The 19546-nt window shown below is 37.2% G+C and overlaps 1 protein-coding gene across 3 annotated transcripts in view; it reads right to left on the bottom strand.

Moving 5' to 3' along the window:
- Positions 1-19546, bottom strand: part of MTMR2 (myotubularin related protein 2) — a 105584-nt gene that overhangs the window by 64733 nt on the left and 21305 nt on the right. For all 3 annotated transcript variants that reach the window (XM_045556893.1, XM_045556895.1, XM_045556894.1), the window contains one exon: positions 1639-1744. In XM_045556893.1, coding sequence (XP_045412849.1) covers positions 1639-1744 — 106 coding nt within the window. The remainder of the gene's footprint in view (positions 1-1638; positions 1745-19546) is intronic.

Here is a 19546-nt window from a genome sequence, read left to right as displayed (position 1 = left end):
TCCAATTTCAGCATCCTGTAATGTACTACAGTTCACACGTATGTCTAGTTAAGTAATTTAATTAAACCTTCACAAGAATACGCAAATGGTTTAAAACATCCCAGACAAGAAACAACAGGTAGAATATAACATTAATAAAGCAGGTATAGGCAAGTAGCAAAAGTGACATTTCTTCATTCCTAATATGAGTTCTTTATCAGTCACAATATGTGGCTAGAAATGATGTTTTTAACTAATAAGATCTAACCAGAAGTAGTCCAAAACATTTTAAAATTATCAAGAAGTCTATACGCCCTCAGTGGATTTTTATTAACATAATGAATAAGCAAAACTTAGATACCTATATATTTTTTAAAGAGTAACAAGTTAAGGAGAAGCAACAACAGATTTGTAACCGTTATTGTTAACAATGAACGCTGCCTTAAATAGATGTTATGATTCAAGATGACAGCTAATGATATCATGAAGCCTTCAAGATTAGCACAACATATATCCAGATTATAAAAATAAGCCTTTATAATTTTTACTGATGTTTTAAATCATGTTATACCCAATCTAATATTTTATGAAACTTCACAAAACGTAATGCAAATATACAAAAGTCCTCATGGATGTTTCCAATCTGTCTTTTTATATTTGTGGAATTCTGTTTTGAAAATAAAATGGATGAAAAATATACATTTATCCTCAATATATGCTTAACAGCAAATGCCTTCAATCATGAAAACAATGTTTGAGTTAAAATTGTGTAAGTGTAACCACTAAGAAAGCAGCCATTTAATAGGAAAAAAGATCTGAAGTGCTCTCTACATGTGAATATGTTACAAGAAGACAAACCCTCACCAAACACTGGATCTGCCAGTGCCTTGATCTTGGATTTTCCAGCTTCCAGAACTCTAAGAAATAAATGTCTATTATTTAAAAAAAAAAGATTATGAAGTAAGGTTAAAGGGTTACCACCACACATGAAATTCCTTTTCTCCACTGTTTATAGGCAAGGGGTTGTAGAAAAGCAGATGAATCCAGAAATGTATAAAGTGCTACAGGATATCGGTAATGTGGTTAATTTCATAGAAACAAGACCCTTAATAAATGGAGAAATACTTACAAACTATAATGAGATGTGTAGGAACTACCACACAGTGTTTACGTGACTTAGCTCCTGAACTGGACTGCATGGGCTGGAACACTGGCAATAGAATTTAGTAGCTATGAGACCTTGGCACATTGCTTAGTCTCTATGAGTTGTTATCATCTGTAGAATGGTGACAGAATTGGTGGAGTTTTACAAGAAATAATACATATACAGCATTCTGAACAATGCTTGGCACTTAGTGAGTACTCAATAAATGTTAGCTATTATTAGCCATTATTATGGGAGTAACCATGAAAATCTTTCATATCATAAAGAAATTCATTATCTTTTGGCAAAGAACATAAGTTATCAACCTTAGAGATAAATTACACATTTTTCTTTTACAAATAAGTATTCCAAATGTGCTGGCCTGTTCTATTTTACAGACTGAAGTCTATGAAAACACTCCATCAATATCTGCTTAATTAAAGCTTATATCATAGTGTTGGCCACAAATACCTAACAGAAAGTACTTCATCAAAGTTTTAAAATAGTATACATACCCTCAAATCAGGAGAAAAGTTGTCTGCAGAAGTTGAAATGGAATCTGATGATACAACAGAAGCTGATTTTGTATGCACTGAATTCTCTGAATGAGAAGTGGAGGCACTACAAAATATAAAAGTACAGTATGTTTGAAAAATGGGGGCTTTAAAGACAAATTTCAGACATTTTATTTAATATAACTCCATTATTTATTAAAACTTCGATTGCCAAGTCATGCTACCTACTTTGCCTATTTAATCTTATCTCTAAATACTGATATTACAAATTCTTTATTCCTGCATTGGGGGGGGAGGGGATCAAGTGTTCTTACCACCCATGTTTCCTCTGTACAGACTTTCCCAAAACTCACAAAAACACTCCAGGCTAATTCCTTATTTTCATCCATCCATCCATTCATTCATCCAAAGGACATTCATTGAATGGTCCAATGTACAAAACAACTATATCAGGCACTGGGAGATAAATATAATGTAGTCCTTATGTTCATGAAGCTCATGAGGTTGCGGCAAAGATGGACAAGTAAATATATGGTACGATGTGATAGTGACTCTACACATACACTCATATTCACAGACAACACATAAACACATACAGCTTTGGGAGAAAAGGAAAGGAAGCAGTTAACTCTAGCCAGGAAGTTCAGGGAAGACTTCACAGAGAAGATGATATTTGAGTCTTGAAGATAGGAAATCATCAAGCTGACAAACAGGTAAGCAAATTCCAAAAACAAAATGCACTGCAAAGGTATGAAGTATCAAAACACACAGAACACTTGAGAAACTACAAATAATCCAACATGGCTCGATGTGCATAAGTGCAATAGATGACGCTGGAAAGACAGGCCGGTCACGGTAACTTGTATCTTCCTACCATATCAAATTCTATACTTTAACAAGCCTGACTAACAAGATGTTTAAGCCTGACTTAAATATCTACTTCTTCCATTATACCAAGTTATCACACTCTACAGTTACTTTTATTTTCTTAAAGTTCTATAAAACTTTCAATACTTGATCACATACTGTCTTCTATTGCTTATTGATTCCAAATATGTATGTTCTGTCTCACTAAATTTTAAGTGACCCAAGAGCAGGAATTGCCTTTATTTCTTTTTTTATTTTCCACAAAACCTTCTTCAGTGTCTGTGTATACTGTTAACCTACTTTAGTGTCTGTGTATACTTTTAACATGTATTATGTTTGTTAAATTAAAAAACATACTGACAATATGCCACAAAGTGAATGATTGATAGCATTTCCTTTTATCAGTAAAAGAAAATTAAAATTATTTAAGGTAAGAAAATCAATGGTGGAAAAACCTCAAACACTTTGAATTAAATCTTAAAGTTCAGATTTCAAAAATATATTTTTCTATAGCTCCATACCCAACATATTAAGCCTCCCCTACACCAAAAGTCAAAATTTTTTCATCAGATTTTGATGAAATACTTCATGTTGGGTTGTGATAATATTTAAGAACCACATTTTAGTTTTAAAATAAACTCATCCATTGTAAATGATTATAAACCTATCTATAACAATAACCAAATTATTTATACAATGTAAAAATCACTTCCCAAAAAAAGAAATTGTCACTTAACTTCAATGGATGAAAAATGGTATTCCAGCGAGAATACATCACAGTATTTTTTTCAAATGCAAACACCCCTTTTATTTACTATTTCAAAGTATATATGGTTATTTGTTTATATCCAACAACCTATAATATTATACAAAAGAACAGTCATAAGAAATTGTACTATCTAGTTTTATAATGTAAAGAAAGAAAAACAGATAGGCTGATAATGCTTTTCTTTTTTGGTAGCTAACTTCTGACTGATGAAATGCCATCTGCATTAAAATAACAGATAAAATAAACTTTAGCACACTAGTTTGACAGACATTATCAGCTACCTGCTCCAAACAGATTTCCTTTTTGTCCCTGACTTTGACCAGGGCAGTATGTGCCCAGCCCAAGATGACAGGCTTGCTTTTGTTTTTCTTGTGGCTAGGAGGGACACATGACACAATTTATTCAATGAGATTTAGTGGGAAGTCTGCTAATGGTTATAGAAACCATTTATTTTCTTTATAAAGAGGAGCAGAAACAGCAGGGCAGTCTTTATCCTATCTTACTTTCTCTTGCCTGAAATAAGAATGGAAAGGTTGGAAATACAGTAGCCATCTTAAAATATGAGCAACACGCTTGGCTGCCAAGGACAGGGAGCCAAACAGGATGAGCATATGTCCTTAAAGCATCACTGGACCAACAACTCTTTAACCGTGGGATTCCTGTTATGTAAAATAAATGACTGGGCCAGGTGACATATGCCTGTAGTTCCAGCTGCTCAGGAAGCTGCAGTGGGGGCATTGAGCCCAGGAGTTTGAGATCAGCCTGGGCAATATAGTGAGACCCCATCTCAAAATAAAAATAAAATAAATACTATATAAATGAAAATTAAATAAATAAACTTCAATTATTAAAATTACCATAATAGAGTTTTCTATTCTATACAAACACAATTCTAACTGATATAAGCAATCAACACTTTATAAAGTGTATTTGGAGAAAGTTCAAATGTATAGTGCTACTTTATACGTCTATTACCTTCTGGGAGAACAAACTCTTAAAGGCAATAAAACATGATTTGAAATTATAGGTACTTTATTATCTAGAAAAATAATATTGACAGAAAGACTATTGTAGCATGTAGCACCAAGAAACCAAATGGCTCTTTAGAACCAAAGTATAAAGTAAATAAATGTAAGAGAAATAAAATAACAAATCCAGATACTGCAACTAATACTTTGCAGTCTCAGATTTGAGGAATCAGTTTTTCAAGCAAAAGTGTGGTAAAATTGCCTTTAATTATTGACTTCTCTTTTCAGACACACATAAACATGGGTAGATATTATGATCTATAATGTTATATTTGAATAAGCAATAATGTATATTTCAAAACAACCAGTCTACAAAAGGTTTTAAACTCCAAGCAAACAATGAGGAGCTGGAGGGGGTACAGGAGTAGGGATATATCATAGTACTGGTCTTGTGATTATGGCAGAAAACATACACACAGAGAGACCAGAAGAACTGGTGAAAATTCTCCTGGTATAAACATGAAGTCTGAGTAGCAGCTACTCAGACTGAAGGTAGCCACAGGCATGCTGTAATGCAGAGCCCTATTTTTCGTAGTTGTTTTTTTCTTCTGTCATACTGGCTCTGTGCGTGCTTCTGATCACCATGACTACTGGTACAACACACTAATTTCCACTGCTTTTTTTCCATTTCTCCCTTGCTCATCTTGAAGTCAAGCTCTCTCTGTTTACCTTTTATAAACTGTTCTACAAACAAGCTCTGTATTTCCCGAAATTCATGCCCTTGCTTCATGCTGTTCCAAAATAGAATGTTCCTTTACCCCAATATATTTATTAACATCCTACCTACCCTTTCAGATCCAGTTAAAAAACTAGCTTCTCTAAGAAGTCTTCCTCAGGTCTTGCAGCTGGAGCTAAACACTCAGTCTTCTACACTTCCACAGACTTTGTCTATAACTGCACTTAACACTGTACACTTAGAGAAGAAAACTTTAGTTACATGGTCACCTCCTTTGTAAACTATAAACTGCTAGAGAATAAGAATCTTATAATTGACAAGGCATTTGAACTTGAAGCAAAGACTGCAGTCTATTAACTTCATTAAGTAACCAATACCACTTTGGTCCTCAGATTTCCTAGGCCCACAAATTTCCCTACAGTCAACTGAAATATTCCTGTTATACCTGCCAACCTAAGTTTCTCCTCAAAATGCCAGACCTTCTAATCAACTCTCTGTTACATATGTTCATTACCATATTACTGTTTTTCCTCCATGCACCTTCTCTGTTCAAGTCTTCCTTCAACTACTAACTCTCTTCCTAAGCTTTATACTGATATATTTATTCCACAATGAATAGTCACCACTACTCACTCCCCAACATCTTCAACAGGATTCTCCCGTCTACCTCTCTGCCTCAACTGACATCCCTCCCAGGAATGCAGTTCACTGCAGCCTTTAACAGAGTAGACTCTTTTCTTTACCCACATCTAATAAAGCCCAAAGATGAAATGAGCATTTCCCCAGGTCAACTGTCATGCTTTTTACACTAGTGTTACTTTTCCACCTTCGTATATAAAAGCCTTCGTCCTCTGAGAGGCTCTTCAGTATACAACCTCCATGTTTCTATCATCTCCCCACCTTTTAATCACTCCTCCTTACTCACTAAGGGTTTTGTCATCTGGCTCACTTTCTTCTCCAACATTTCTTTCTACGACAAAACTGCCATCATCATGGGAATTTTACTGTCCATGACAATAAACTGTCAACAACATAGCTCAAAATCTCTCAATTCCTACATCTTTCATCCACATTCCCATTTAGGCAATGTGCATCTGTAGTCACACCCTGGACTTTATCATTTCTGGGAATTACTCTGCTCTATAATCTTAAACTCAAGGAAATTAATCTCTAATCAGGTGCTTACCTTTTCCACAATATCTCATCTTCCTTAACTTTTCCTTCACCCAATCTTCAACCTAGTGGAGATAACCTCTCCATTTTTCATTGCCCTTCACGATTCACTGTTCTCCCTTGCCCAATTTTCTTGCCTTCCTAAGTCTCAGTGTCCTTATATCCTTATCCATTAGCCACAACTACCTTGCTAATTCCTAAATATGGATCAATACAACCATCTACTTTCTCCATTACTAAAGCTTGGCTACTAGTGAAGGAAATTTTCAAATTGGGGCCACTTACACTTATAGTTAGAAACATCAGCTAGGCCCAGCATGGTGCTCAGTGACACTCCCATTTCCAAGTGATTGGTTTAAACCATAACCATCTGTTCCTCAAACCTATCACATCCGATCAATCCAAAGTCCTGAAAGCCCTGTATCCCCTTCTCCACCCTAATTTTCTTTTCTTTCTTTCTTTCTTTTTTTTTTTTTTGAGACAAGATCTAGCTCTGTCCTCCATGCTGGAGTGCAGTGGTACGATCAGAGCTTACTGGAACCTCTAACTCCTGTGCTCAACTGGGCTCAAGTGATCCTTCTCCCTTAGTCTCCCAAGTAGCTGGGACTATGTGCACCACCATGCCTGGCTAATTTTTTTTTCCTTTGGTATAGACAGAGTCTCGCCATGCTGCTCAGGGTGGACTCAAACTCCTGACCCTCAAGTGATCCTCCTGCCTTAGCCTCTCAAAGTGCTGGGAATACAAGCACGAGCCACTACACCAGACTCTCTTTTTACTGTCTTAACACCACTTCCCTGGACTACTGCAATTGTCTCCTTTCTCCTACTCATCCAATATATCATCCCAAACCAATACCAAAGTGATCTTTCAAAAACACAGATCTGATATCACTCTCCTGCTTAAATCTTCAGTGACTCCTCATTGCCTACCTTTCTCTGAAAAAAATGAGTAGAAATTGAATGTTCATTTTTCCTATTAGTTTTCTACAGAGCTATATGTCCCAAAACTGTTTACTCCAACTTGACAGACACTCCATTCGCACAAGATAATTTCTGTAAAGAAACAGTTTATATCTTCCTTTCATCCTCTCTTCCTTTCTTCGCACTAAATATAACTTTTCTCTCCCATTTTCACATCTTCTTTCTCTAGCTCAGTAAGCCTTGGCAGAGTATAGCCAAAATCAGCTCACACCTACATTCACTCAGGCACAGCAATGTCAGCTCTTTTTAATAGATTATTAATATATAATCTTTAATAATCTGTAATAATCAAATCTACAAGAATAACTTTTTTCAAGGATCGCTCCAACAATTCCTTTGCACTTGTATTCACTATGATGACGGTGCTTGCACTAGCACCCGATGGCCTCTGAATCAAATTAATCTCATAATCACAGCTTTCAGAGTGTCAAGGATCTCCTCCAATGATCCACGATACCTAATTCTAGTGCAAGCTTACATTTCACTCCAGCTAGGCAAACCTGTCCCTGAGAATCAGACTCCTCTTACTTTCTGCTTTGAATGTCTTTTAATTTAGTCTCCAAATGCTCTTCCCTTCTGACCAACTATGGCTTTTGCCACCTAAAATCTCTGTTGAAGGTTCATTTTCCACAAAAAAGGTCCTAAATTATTCTTACTGGTTCCTTCCAATGAATCTAGTCATTTCAAGAATCTCTGCATTTGTATTCAGTTATAGGTATGTTTATATTGATTCATTATCTAGTGCATATAAATTTTAACAATTACTGAGCCCTTTTTATATACAAAACATTGAGTTATGGAAGAGCCTCTGCACTTGAGATTTCTGCCCAGTAAGAGACACTATACCACGTAAGCACATCAGTAATGCCATGAGAGGTATAAACAAGGGCCAGGAGAAGAAAACTCAAAGGAAATGGTAATAATTATAACTAGAGGAAGGCAAGTAATGTGTTATGTTTAACCACTTGAAATTGCTATTTTTATAGGTCAAATGGTCAAATATCAACTATGTCAGATGGCTCAATGTGATAAAATGAAGAAAATAGAAGAAATTGAGCCTGGGCCTTTAAGGAACACAAGGCTCAGATTAGGCAAATTACCAGCACACACATAAAAAGGAATAAAAAAGAAATAAAAATAAAGAACTTGAGAAAGTATAAGGCACATTTTGTGAATAATAAGTTATGTACTTAAACTGTACAAAGTGCTAAAAAAGTAATCTCATGAATCCTAAATGCCAAGCTTAAAAGCCTGGCTAGAAAAAGGCAAGGCACACAATGAAGTAGCACTTTACACACACCATAGTGACTATAACAAAAAAAAAAACAAAACCACAATAGCAAGTGTTGGCAAAGATGTGAAGTAATTAGAACACTCATACATTACTGGTGAGAATGTAAAATGGTACAGCACTTTGAGAAATAGTCTGGCAATCCCTTAAAAGGTAAAATACAAGGTTACTATATGACCCAGCAATTCCACTTCCAAGTATATACTGAAGAGAAATGGAAATCTATTTCCACACATAAAAACACATGAATGAACATGAATATGTACATGAATGCTCATAGCAGCTTTATTCATAATAGCCCATAAGTAGGAACACCCTATGTCATTTCCCTGCTTAAAATCCTTCAATGGCTCCCCAGTGCTCTCAGAATAAAGATCAGTACCTGATCTACCTTACCGTTGCCTCAAGTCACTACATAATCTGATCCCTCCTCCTTCTCCAGCTTCCTCTTGTGCATCTCCCCTTGTTTTCCCAGTCCAACTACACTGGCCTTCTTTGAGATTGTTAAATTAGCTGGCCCTCTGCAGAGATCATGGTTTTCCCAAACTCCTTCTCAACTTTAATTCTCAACGGAAAATCATCCCCTCAAGAAAATCCAATCAGATGCCCTACACAAAACCAGTACCGTGGTAGCCACTCTCAAAGCACTTTATGCTTTTCACTCTTTCCACTTACCACAGTCTCTTCTTACATATCTTTGCAAATGATCTGATTAATGCCTATGTCCCTGAAGACTTCAAACTTCAAGAAGGAAGGGACAATGTCCTTTTTGTTCAACATTCTATTTCTAGGACCTAGTATGGCACCTGGCATAGAGTAGGCAATCAGGAAATATTTGTTGAATAAGTTAATGAAAGAATGAAAGAGAATGGTCAAAAGACTGGATTATTCTAATCAAATTCATCAGAGGCCATGACCAGAACATGCAAGATAAAAATGAGAAAGATAAACAGAAAGCCTAGTTTTACTTCTGGAGTTACTGTGTGCATATTATTTTATATACCATATATCATGTCCCATTCCCATTAAAAGACTTCCTGGGACACTGAGACAAATATCTCTTTAAAGAGGCTATGTCTTAAAAGAATGACAATCTTCAAAGAATTGGCAATAATTGGTTTTTAACTATGTTATTTCCACTGGGATGGTTAAAAGAGAAGTAGTTGATAATTGAGAAACCAGGATTTTAGTCCAATCTAGCTAACAGCAGTATCCTTGGCCAAGTCACTTAATCCCCACTCCCTGTTACACTTTCTCTTTGTGAAAAAGTACCAGTTGGACTACATTAGTGGTTCTTGACATTTCTGGTGGTCACAGACCTCTTTGAGAATCTCATGAAAGCTATTCCTTGAATTATTTACAATGTCAGAGACTTTAAGATTAAGAACCTTGGCCTAGATGATCCCTTTTAGTTCTAATGCAGTCCAGGGCTTCTGAAATGAGTATTCTAGCTTTTATCACATTCACACAGTATCTAGATGAATACTGAAAAATTAAACTGACTAAACATTTACACATATACACACATGCACACACACATGTATGCTAAAATATAATAGCTTCATATTTGAAATATTTAATAGTTTTTAAACATTTTAATTATGTAATCACCATCTTCGTCTTGAATCTCAAGACATGTAACACCAAATAGAATCAATCCAATACTGTGTTCCTACAATAAAGTCTTTAAGAGAGTATTTATACATAATGGAGTCAAAGGAAAACTAAATCCAACAGCTACATTTATTTAAGGAGCCCTGGGCTATCACTGTATAAATACAACATCCTTGCTTATAAATAGAAACGACATTCTATCAAGAGATATAAGCCACAATTTCTTTAAATATTTTCATTGTTTATATTAAGTGATTTTACCAGTAAATGTAGCTATCTTTTAAAATACATTTGACAAATATTCTAATTTAGCTAAGCAGTGACTCTCCTTCAAATGTCTTACATTTCAAAATATACCTGCAATAATTTAGGGGAGAGAGACCCCTTACCAATATGTATATGGTTGGCTCAGGAACTCTTCTCTCTAAATAAATATTTTCATCAGACTGAACTGGAACATATGAATACAAACTCGATCGACTCCAGGACATCACCCTTCCTGGTGTCCAGGGTTATGTTTACAAGGCTTCTTACTCTGTCATTCACACACTGACTCTAACCTTGTGACCTCGGCACACTAGAGCTGGTTATTAGCTTCAGTGGCCTGACTCATTTGGAGTACTTGTCTGCCAAGGTGAAAAATGGAAATGCTTGACTTAGAGTAATCTTGTGCTTTCATTTCTGACAGCACACTCATTTTTCTTTCAAATACCACATATGGTTTTCCTTCACAAGTATCTTCCCAAATCTGCAGACAACATTCCATTTCTTAGAGTTCAGCTGCCTTCTACATCTCAGCAAACTGTCTATCCTCACTGCCTCCATTTCCTCAGTACCCACTCACTGCTTAATCCCTTGCTATCTGTCTTCTGCCTTATCAATCAATCCCCCGAAATGGCTCTTTCTGTAAATACTAATGACCTGCTTACAAAAATAAAATGGTCTTTTCTCAGTTCAGTAATCTATCTATATTTATCTATAATATAAATTCTAATCTCCCTGCAGCTACATATTATTGTGGTTGTCTTACCTCTCAGTTTAATTTAACCAATACTTTTTTGAGTACCTACTCTATGCAAGATACTACTGTTCTAGGAACTCCTAGAGATACAGAGATAAATATGACCACGTTGCTTGATGCCTTTGGTGGGCTTTCACTACAATGTACTTAACACAAGTACACAAGAAAAATACAACACAAAATAGAATATGATAAATGAGTGACAGAAAAACAAAGCCCATGGGGGTTTAGAGACTGAAAAGCTCAAATACAACTTTAACATAGAGGCTCGAGAAAGGCTTTTATGAAAGAGGTAGCATTTGAGGTTAGCTTGAAGATAGAAGAGGTTCAACATCTTCTCAACAATTTCACTATGCAAAGGAATGGCATGAAAAAGAACAAAGAAGTGGGAAATTCACAGCATGTTAAAAATATTGTGAGAGATAGACCACTTTGGTTGGGGTATAGGGTACTGAGGAGGCACAATCAGAGACAATCCTGAAAAGGTAGGTTTAGATTAGAGCATAGAAAGTGCTGAATAATGAGGTGATATCCCGTTCTGTAAGTAATGAGAAGCCACTGAAAGTTTCTGTGCTTTAGGAAGACCATTTTAACAATAGGTCAAAGAATGGATTATAAGAGCAAGAAAATCTGTTTGGAGACTTCCTCAAGTCAGAGGTACTGAGAGCCTAAACTAGCACTCAGAATGAAATAAGAGTGGACACAAGGGACACTGTGGAAACAGAATCAATAGAACTTGGCAGCTGACTTGATATGATGAACAAGAGAGAAGGAAGAGTCAAAATATGATCCCAAGTCTTGCTGAACTGAGAAACTAGTGTGCCAAATTAGGCACTAAGAAGAAAAGTAGTCATTTGGGGAGCTGCTGATTTTTGTTTCAGAATCTTTAATACTGAGGTAGCAGCAAAGCATCTATAGGGAAATGTGTAGCAAGAGATACAATAGTAGGCCAACAGATTTTAGATTTTACCTGATCCTACATTTGTTCATTCATTCATTCATTCAGGTAAAGTTGATTTACTGCTTACTAGGGGTTGGATGGGTGCATTATGAAGATACATGTGGTGATACAACAATATTAGATATAGTCCCAAATTATAGCCTCATGGGAGAGGTAGACTCCTGTGTTAGTCCATTTTGTGTTGCTATAAAGGAAATACCTGAGGCTGGGTAATTTATAAAGAAAAAAGGTTTATTAAGCTCACAGTTCTTCAGGCTGTACAAGAAGCATGACACCAGCATCTGCTTCTAGTGAGGGCTTCAGGGAGCTTCCAACCAAGGTGGAAGGGGAAGCAGGTGTGTTATCTGGCAAGAAAGGGATGAGGTGGTGCCAGGCTATTTTATGAAACCAGCTCTCATGTGAACTAATACATGAGAACTAATAATGAGAACTCACTCATTATCATGGGGAGGGCACCAAGCCATTCACGAGGGATCTGCCCTTATGACCCAAACTCCTCGCACTCACCCCTCCTCCAATATTAAGGATAGAATTTCAACATGAGATTTGGAAGGGACAAGTTATCCAAACTATATAATCTATTTAAACATCTATGAATGTGATTATGATGAATGCTATAAGAATGGTTTAAAAAATACTACAGGAGCATAGAGGAGTAAAACACTAAATGTGACTAGGAAAAGCTGAGGCATGCTTGAAAAATTTGTCATTTTTGCTGAATATTGACCTTTTAGTAGGATTTGAGAGTAAAGCATGAGAGTAAAAACATTGTAGATGGAGAAGAGCATACATAAGTAGATCATTTGGGGAAACCTATGTGATTAGGCTTTGTGGATCATGGCAGGGGTGGAGGCAAGAAAGGTTAGGAATATATTCTATGAAGAAACCTGGATACCAGGCTAAGAGTTTAGATTGTATTCTGAAGACACTGGGAAGCCATCAAACAGTTCTGAGCAGAAGTGTAAAATAATTAGTCTTATATGTAGAGATATTCTGCTCAGGTTATGGAGCATCAACTGGGAGAAAAATTCTAGAGGAAGTTAGATGAGTTAATAGCTTATTGTATTAAGCAGTTAGATCACTTAATAGACAACTGAAATAAGCCACATAATGACAAGGATAGGAAATATAGAAGAGCATGTTTGAATGGGATATGGTACGTGAAAATAATGCAAAAGACTTTGATGTCATTCAATTTGAGGTTCTCGCAAAATATCCAAGTGGATATATTCATTAAGCAAGCAGAAATACAGTTTTGACATTCCCTGGACAGGTTACAGCTAGGTGATAGCTAAATCACATCTATAAAATTACGTAGCCCAGGGACAGGATCTAAAGCAAGAAAAGATTTGAGATAGAGTGAATACAACTATATCATTTGCATAGAGTCTGGAAGTAGAAGTGTTGAAAAAAAAAACGATTGGAGAGGTGGAAGAATCAAGAGAGAAGTTTAGTAAAAGCCAAAACAAGTGTTTCAAAATAAGTAGTTAACAGTATCTAATACTACAGAGCAGTCAAGGAAAATAAGAGAAAAATCCACTGGATTAATAAAATATGTTAAATTACTGTGTCAACAGTCTGTGTAATATTTCAGAAATACTAACCTGATATGAATGAAAAAACTGAAGTACTCAGGCCTGGACTACCTGAACTTCTTGCCCCTCCCTCAGTAAACTCATCTTCATCCAAACCCAGTCTTCCTTCCCATTTTAGATGATGACATGTCCCTTCTCAGGTTCAAAGTCAGTCCTTCCACCTGTGCTTTTCATTCTGCCCCATCCAGTCTCCTTTGGTATAGGTGTTGGTGTGTGCACGCACATACATAAACTTTACATAACACTGGACATTTAGTAGAATCTCAATAGCCATTATCTAAATCTATGTAAGAATCATTAATAACATTCAAATTGAACTCTAACCTCAAATACTCTGTTGACACTGCTTTCTGCATGTCATTAATGACCTCAGGAACAAATTCACGGGCCCTGTTTCTCTCAGTTCTCACCCTCCTTAACCTTCTCTGCATTATTTGATACTGTTGTCACTACCTCCCTCTTCGAATTCTCTTCTAAGTTTCCAGTCATTAAAATTTATTGGCATTCTTTTTTACTCTCTCCTTTCTCTAGGTTCTTTTCTTCCAGTTGCCCCCTAAATATAGATTCTTGAAAGCTCTGACCTTGCCTCTGTTTTCTGTTCTTCATCTTTCTCTGCAATATCATGGATTCCCACAGCTTCAGTTATCACCTCTGTGCAAATGATTTGCAAACTTGTATCTTTAGTCTTCTCAGTCCCACATTCATAAATAGCCACTAGTAGTCAAAGCATTTGACTGGCTGGCCCCACCCTCTCTCTCTTCAGCCTTATTTCTCACTCTGCTTGGCTACTGCCCATTCCTTACAATGACACTAAGCTGTACAGTACCCAGAATTACACAAAATAATATTCTTTAAAATTGTTCCTTTCAAACACAAGTATAATCATCAGTTAGCCAATTATTCTGACAGCCAGTGAATTATAGAATATTAAAACTATAAAGGACCTCTAAGATCATTCTAGTGAAATCCCCCTTATTTACAGATAAAGTGCAGCCTAGAGAAGTGAAGTAAATGGTTTGGAATATGATGTCAAATTAATAGCAATGCCAGATATAGAATATATATAAAATCAGATACAGAATCATGTCTCCTTTTGACTTACTCACATTGCTGAATTCATCCAGTAAGTTTATAGGATAAAAGTAAATAGTAGAGTGTGTGTATGTTACATCTTCCCGGTTAGATAATAGGCACCCTGAAAACATTTCTCCTTTTAGTTGAGACCAATCAGGGAGAGAAGGCTCCCTGGAGAAGATAAAGCTCAAATGGATTTGGAAATGGGTTAAGAATGGACTACCAGAGACAGTCACTACCTTTAAGCCCATTTCCTATAAATATTTGTTAAAGTTTTTAGACAACAAGGAATGCATTTCACATGAGAAGGCTGGAGTGATAATTTAATCCCCCACTCAGAATTCAGTATGAATCCAAGTGATAAGATCTGAAAGTAAATGAAGATAAGGATCCATGACAATCTGATATTACCTCCTAGAATTTTACTGTCCTTGACTCCTCATCCACTTTACTGTTTAAGACAGCTTCATTTTCTTTTACCCCACTACCAGTAGCCACATGACCATGGGCAGGATACTCTACCGCTCACCTCTCTGAGTCTCAAGTTTCTTACTGTTTTAGAAACAGGGACTCCCTCTGTCAGCCTGGAGTGCAGAGATGCAATCATAGCTTCCTGCAACCTTGAACCCCTGAGCTCAAAGGATCCTCCCACCTAAGCCTCCTGAGTAGCTAGAACTACAGGCAGGAGCCACCATGCCTGGCAAATTTTGAGTCTCAGTCTCTTATGTGTATAGATATGACAATATCTACTTCATATAATTGGTCACTTATTCAGTTCCTATGCTCCAGACAAGACCACCCATTTCTCTAGCCCCCAGGAGGAGTTAAGAAAGGACAGCACAAATCCAGTGCTCTAGGGAAGTAAGACTGCCCCTACATCTCTCTCAGCCTAACATTACTGGCAAGAGTGAAGTGGAGGACCCAGATTCTGAGTGCTCCTTGCAGGACCTTACCCTTCTCTCCCCCTCACTACCATTTCCATTTTACAATGCACAATCCTACCACAGTCCACACGAAAACTGTAAGGACTAACTTTATTATACTCTTTATCTCTGTTTAACGGTTCTCACAAGAAGTCAGAACTACCAGATTCTAATCCCCTCTTCAGACCCTAATTCCCATTCACCCCCAATTCTTGTGCTTCTGGATTCCCAGGTCAATCATCAGCAAAATGTCCTTTACTTTCTAACTCTTTTTAAATGGCCTTGTTACTTTTTATGCTTACTAAGGCCTGGCTTTTCCCTGAGGACACGTTTCCCAACAGCCCGCTCAAATGCAAAAATAAGCCCATTTATTGTCTCTCCTATACTCCATTCCCACCACTGGGCCTGGAACCTGGGCCCTGTTCCTCATTGCCATTGTCAGATTATTCTTTCTCTCCAACTCTAAAAACCCCAAGCGTTCAATCTCATGCCATCAGACTATACCATGTACTACCCCTCCTTGTTGAAGTCATCTACCAATCTCTAAGTCACTCTTCCTCATTCCTTAAGGATTTAGCTTCAGTCTCACCATCACTCTTTCTAATACTACCAATTGCCATAATTTGTATTGATTTCAATATCCATGTAAACGAGCATTTAAACACCATGGCCTCTCAGTTCCTTGACATCCTCTTTTGCACAATCTTGTCTTCCACTCTGCCTCAGCCATTCCACTCCATGATCATATCCTAAACACCAGCATTACCAATTAACTGTAATCCCTGCTTAATTTAAACTCTGAACATTCTGTCTGACCACCAGCTCACTTTCTCTAGTACCCCAGCCCACATCTTTAATTGTTCAATCTCATAAGAATCTCCATTGTTCCTACTACCCTTCATCGTCTCTCACTATTTTGTGTCCTCATTTCCCTCTTTCCCCAGTTATTAAATTCCATGGCCTGTTATTATAATCACTCTCTTGCCCTTACTTGCCTCATAGAACTTACCTGACAATATCTAAAGCTGGCTGGTTAAAACCAACTTTCTGCCCATTCCAGACCTGCACCCACAAAGTTGAATGAGCCCAGAGAAAAACACACAACCATACAGCCTGGACTCATTTTGAATTCATGACCACTTACCTCAAGTAGGCCCTTAGGATAGCCCAGATATCACACTACCTTTTCCTAGTTCATACACTCCTATTCTTCAGATAACTATTTCATATCTTCTTTTCTTCCTTTTTTTTTGAGACAGAGTCTCACTCTGTTGCCCAGGCTAGAGTGCCGTGGCGTCAGCCTTGCTCACAGCAACCTCAGACTCCTGGGCTCAGGCAATCCTCCTGCCTCAGCCTCCCGAGTAGCTGGGACTACAGGCATGCGCCACCATGCCCGGCTAATTTTTATATATATATTTTTAGGTGTCCGTATAATTTCTTTCTATGTTTAGTAGACAGGGTCTCGCTCTTGCTCAGGCTGGTCTCGAACTTCTGAGCTCAAACGATCCGCCCGCCTCAGCCTCCCAGAGTGCTAGGATTACAGGCATGAGCCACCGCGCCCGGCCTTCTTTTCTTTCTTTACCCTCTATCATCCTCTCCATCCTAAATTTTCATAGATGATCTAGTTTCCTATTTCACTGAAAAATACAGAAGCAATCAAAGACAACCTTCCACAAGCTCCCCAACTACAACCTATGTGCATCTGTGCAGATATACTCTGCCTTACTTTCTCTATGGAGAAATTGTCCATATTCCCATTTGAAGCCCCTCCCCTAAACTCTATCTACTCTTGCCTACACAAGAAAATCTCTCCAGCAATTCTCCCCTCCAGTTCCTGCATTATAAAATGTTCCCGCTCTACTCAATCATTCTAAGCAGCACAGAAACGTTATTATATTACTTCTCTAACCTTAACCGCTCCAGAAACCACTTCTGAGCTTCTTTATAGCAAAACTCATTGAAAGAGATGTCTATACTCACTGCTTCTAATCCCTTACCTCTCATTCTCTTTAAACCCACTTCAGTCAGGCCTTTGCCTCCACTAAACCAACAAAAATACTCTTATTAAAGTCATCAGTAGCCTCCACTTTGCTAAACCCAATTGTTAATACTACATCCTCATCTGTAGGCAGCACTTAACATAGTTGATCACTTCTTCCTCCGTGAAACACTTTCTATACTTGGCTTCCAGAGTACCACACTCTTATGGCTTTTCTCCTACTTCACTAGCTAATCCTCTCAGGTCTCCTGTAATAGTTCCTTCTCATTTCCGTGACCTCCTAACAGTGAAATGCCCTTGAAAGCTCAGTCCCTGAAGCTCTTATCTTCTCTATGTACACCTCCTCTCCTTAATAACCTCATCCAGTCTCACAGTTTAACATCTCTAAATGGATGAATCCAAATTTATAGCTCTATTCTAGACTTCGCTCTTGAATTCCAGATTTCAATAACCTATTTAACACCTCTAGGTAGATATCTAATAAACCAAACTCTTGCATTTCTCCACGAAACCAGCACTAACAGTTTTCCATATCTTAGCAAATGGTAAATCTATCCCTCTACTTTCCTGGTCGAAAAACTTTGGAGTCATTTTTTACTGTTCTATTTTATCCACATTCAATCAGTCAGGAAATTCTGTTGGCTCTATCTTCAAAACATGTCCAGTATCCAGTCACTTCTATCAACCACTTCTGCTACCACATCATCTGGATGATTCTAATTTCCTATAAACCAGTTTCCTTGCTTCTGTACCCCAATTTATTCTTAATACAGTAGCCAGAGAGATCCCTTTGAAATATTTAATCATGGTCATCCCTCCAATCAAAACCTTCCAATCCCTTCCCATCTCACTCTGAATAAAAGCCAAAGTTCTTAAAACGGCTTCAGAGGCCCTTCACAGTCTGCCCCTACCCTTGTCCCCCTCATCTCACCTTTTACTCTTCTCCTTTTTGCTCCCCTGCATATAGCCACATGAGCCTCCTTGTTGTTCCTCAAAACACCAGGCAAGTTCCCACCTTCAAGACCTTTTCACCCTTGGTTATCTCTGTCGGTAACTCTCTTCTCCCAAATATTTCCCTTTATCTCCTTTAGCATTTTTGATCAAATATTGCCTTCTTAGTAAGACTTTCCCTGGCCCTTTTATTTAAAATTCAAACCACTACAAACCAACCCACTCATGCTCTATCCCCTTCCCTGCTTTATTTTGCCAGACTACTTATTACCATCTGCCATACTTTTTGTTTTACTTATTTGCTTATTTTCTGTCTCCCACATTCCCTCCTACCCTGTCCCCCTTAAAATGTAAGCTCTTTGAGGGTTTGAAGGTTGGTCTGTTTTGTTCACTACTGCATCTCCATTGTTCAGACCATGCATTCCCAATGAGAGATTTTGTCATCCCAAAAGGAAGCAAAAAAAATGGTTCTTTGTAGATAGGGGAGAAAAAAATTTTACTCTTTTCATATATAAAGCATAGATATGCATACATAAAATGACATATAGTATATCTGTGGTATTATATTTTCATGGGTACACAGGACAATTGGGGGGAAAATGTCCAAAAATGCTTTTTTTTTTAAACACATTTTAACACATTAACTGTCATGAGAGCTCTATTTGACTCATTCTAGTTTTGACCCTAAGGCCGTGTAAAGCATATACAAAATCTTACTTGTTGAGGTTCTTATTGTTACAATTAATATTGACAATTTAATTCTAAAACCGTGGATTAAATGAATAGAAGTCAATAAATTTCATTTTTCTATTTATGCTTACTTTAAAATTATAGTTGAAGTTTTTATTCTATTTTTCCAATAAAACACTGTGGCCCCAAGGAAAAGTTTCTGTTTTTTTGTGTGTGGCAGTCAATGGGTTAAAAAGTGTTGTGATGAAGTTACCATATTATCCAACATTTCCACTTCTAAGTATGTATCCAAGAA

Source organism: Lemur catta, chromosome 7 (assembly GCF_020740605.2).
Source record: "Lemur catta isolate mLemCat1 chromosome 7, mLemCat1.pri, whole genome shotgun sequence".
Classification (NCBI taxonomy): Eukaryota; Metazoa; Chordata; class Mammalia; order Primates; family Lemuridae; genus Lemur; species Lemur catta.
This window is presented reverse-complemented; position numbering and strand designations above follow the sequence as displayed.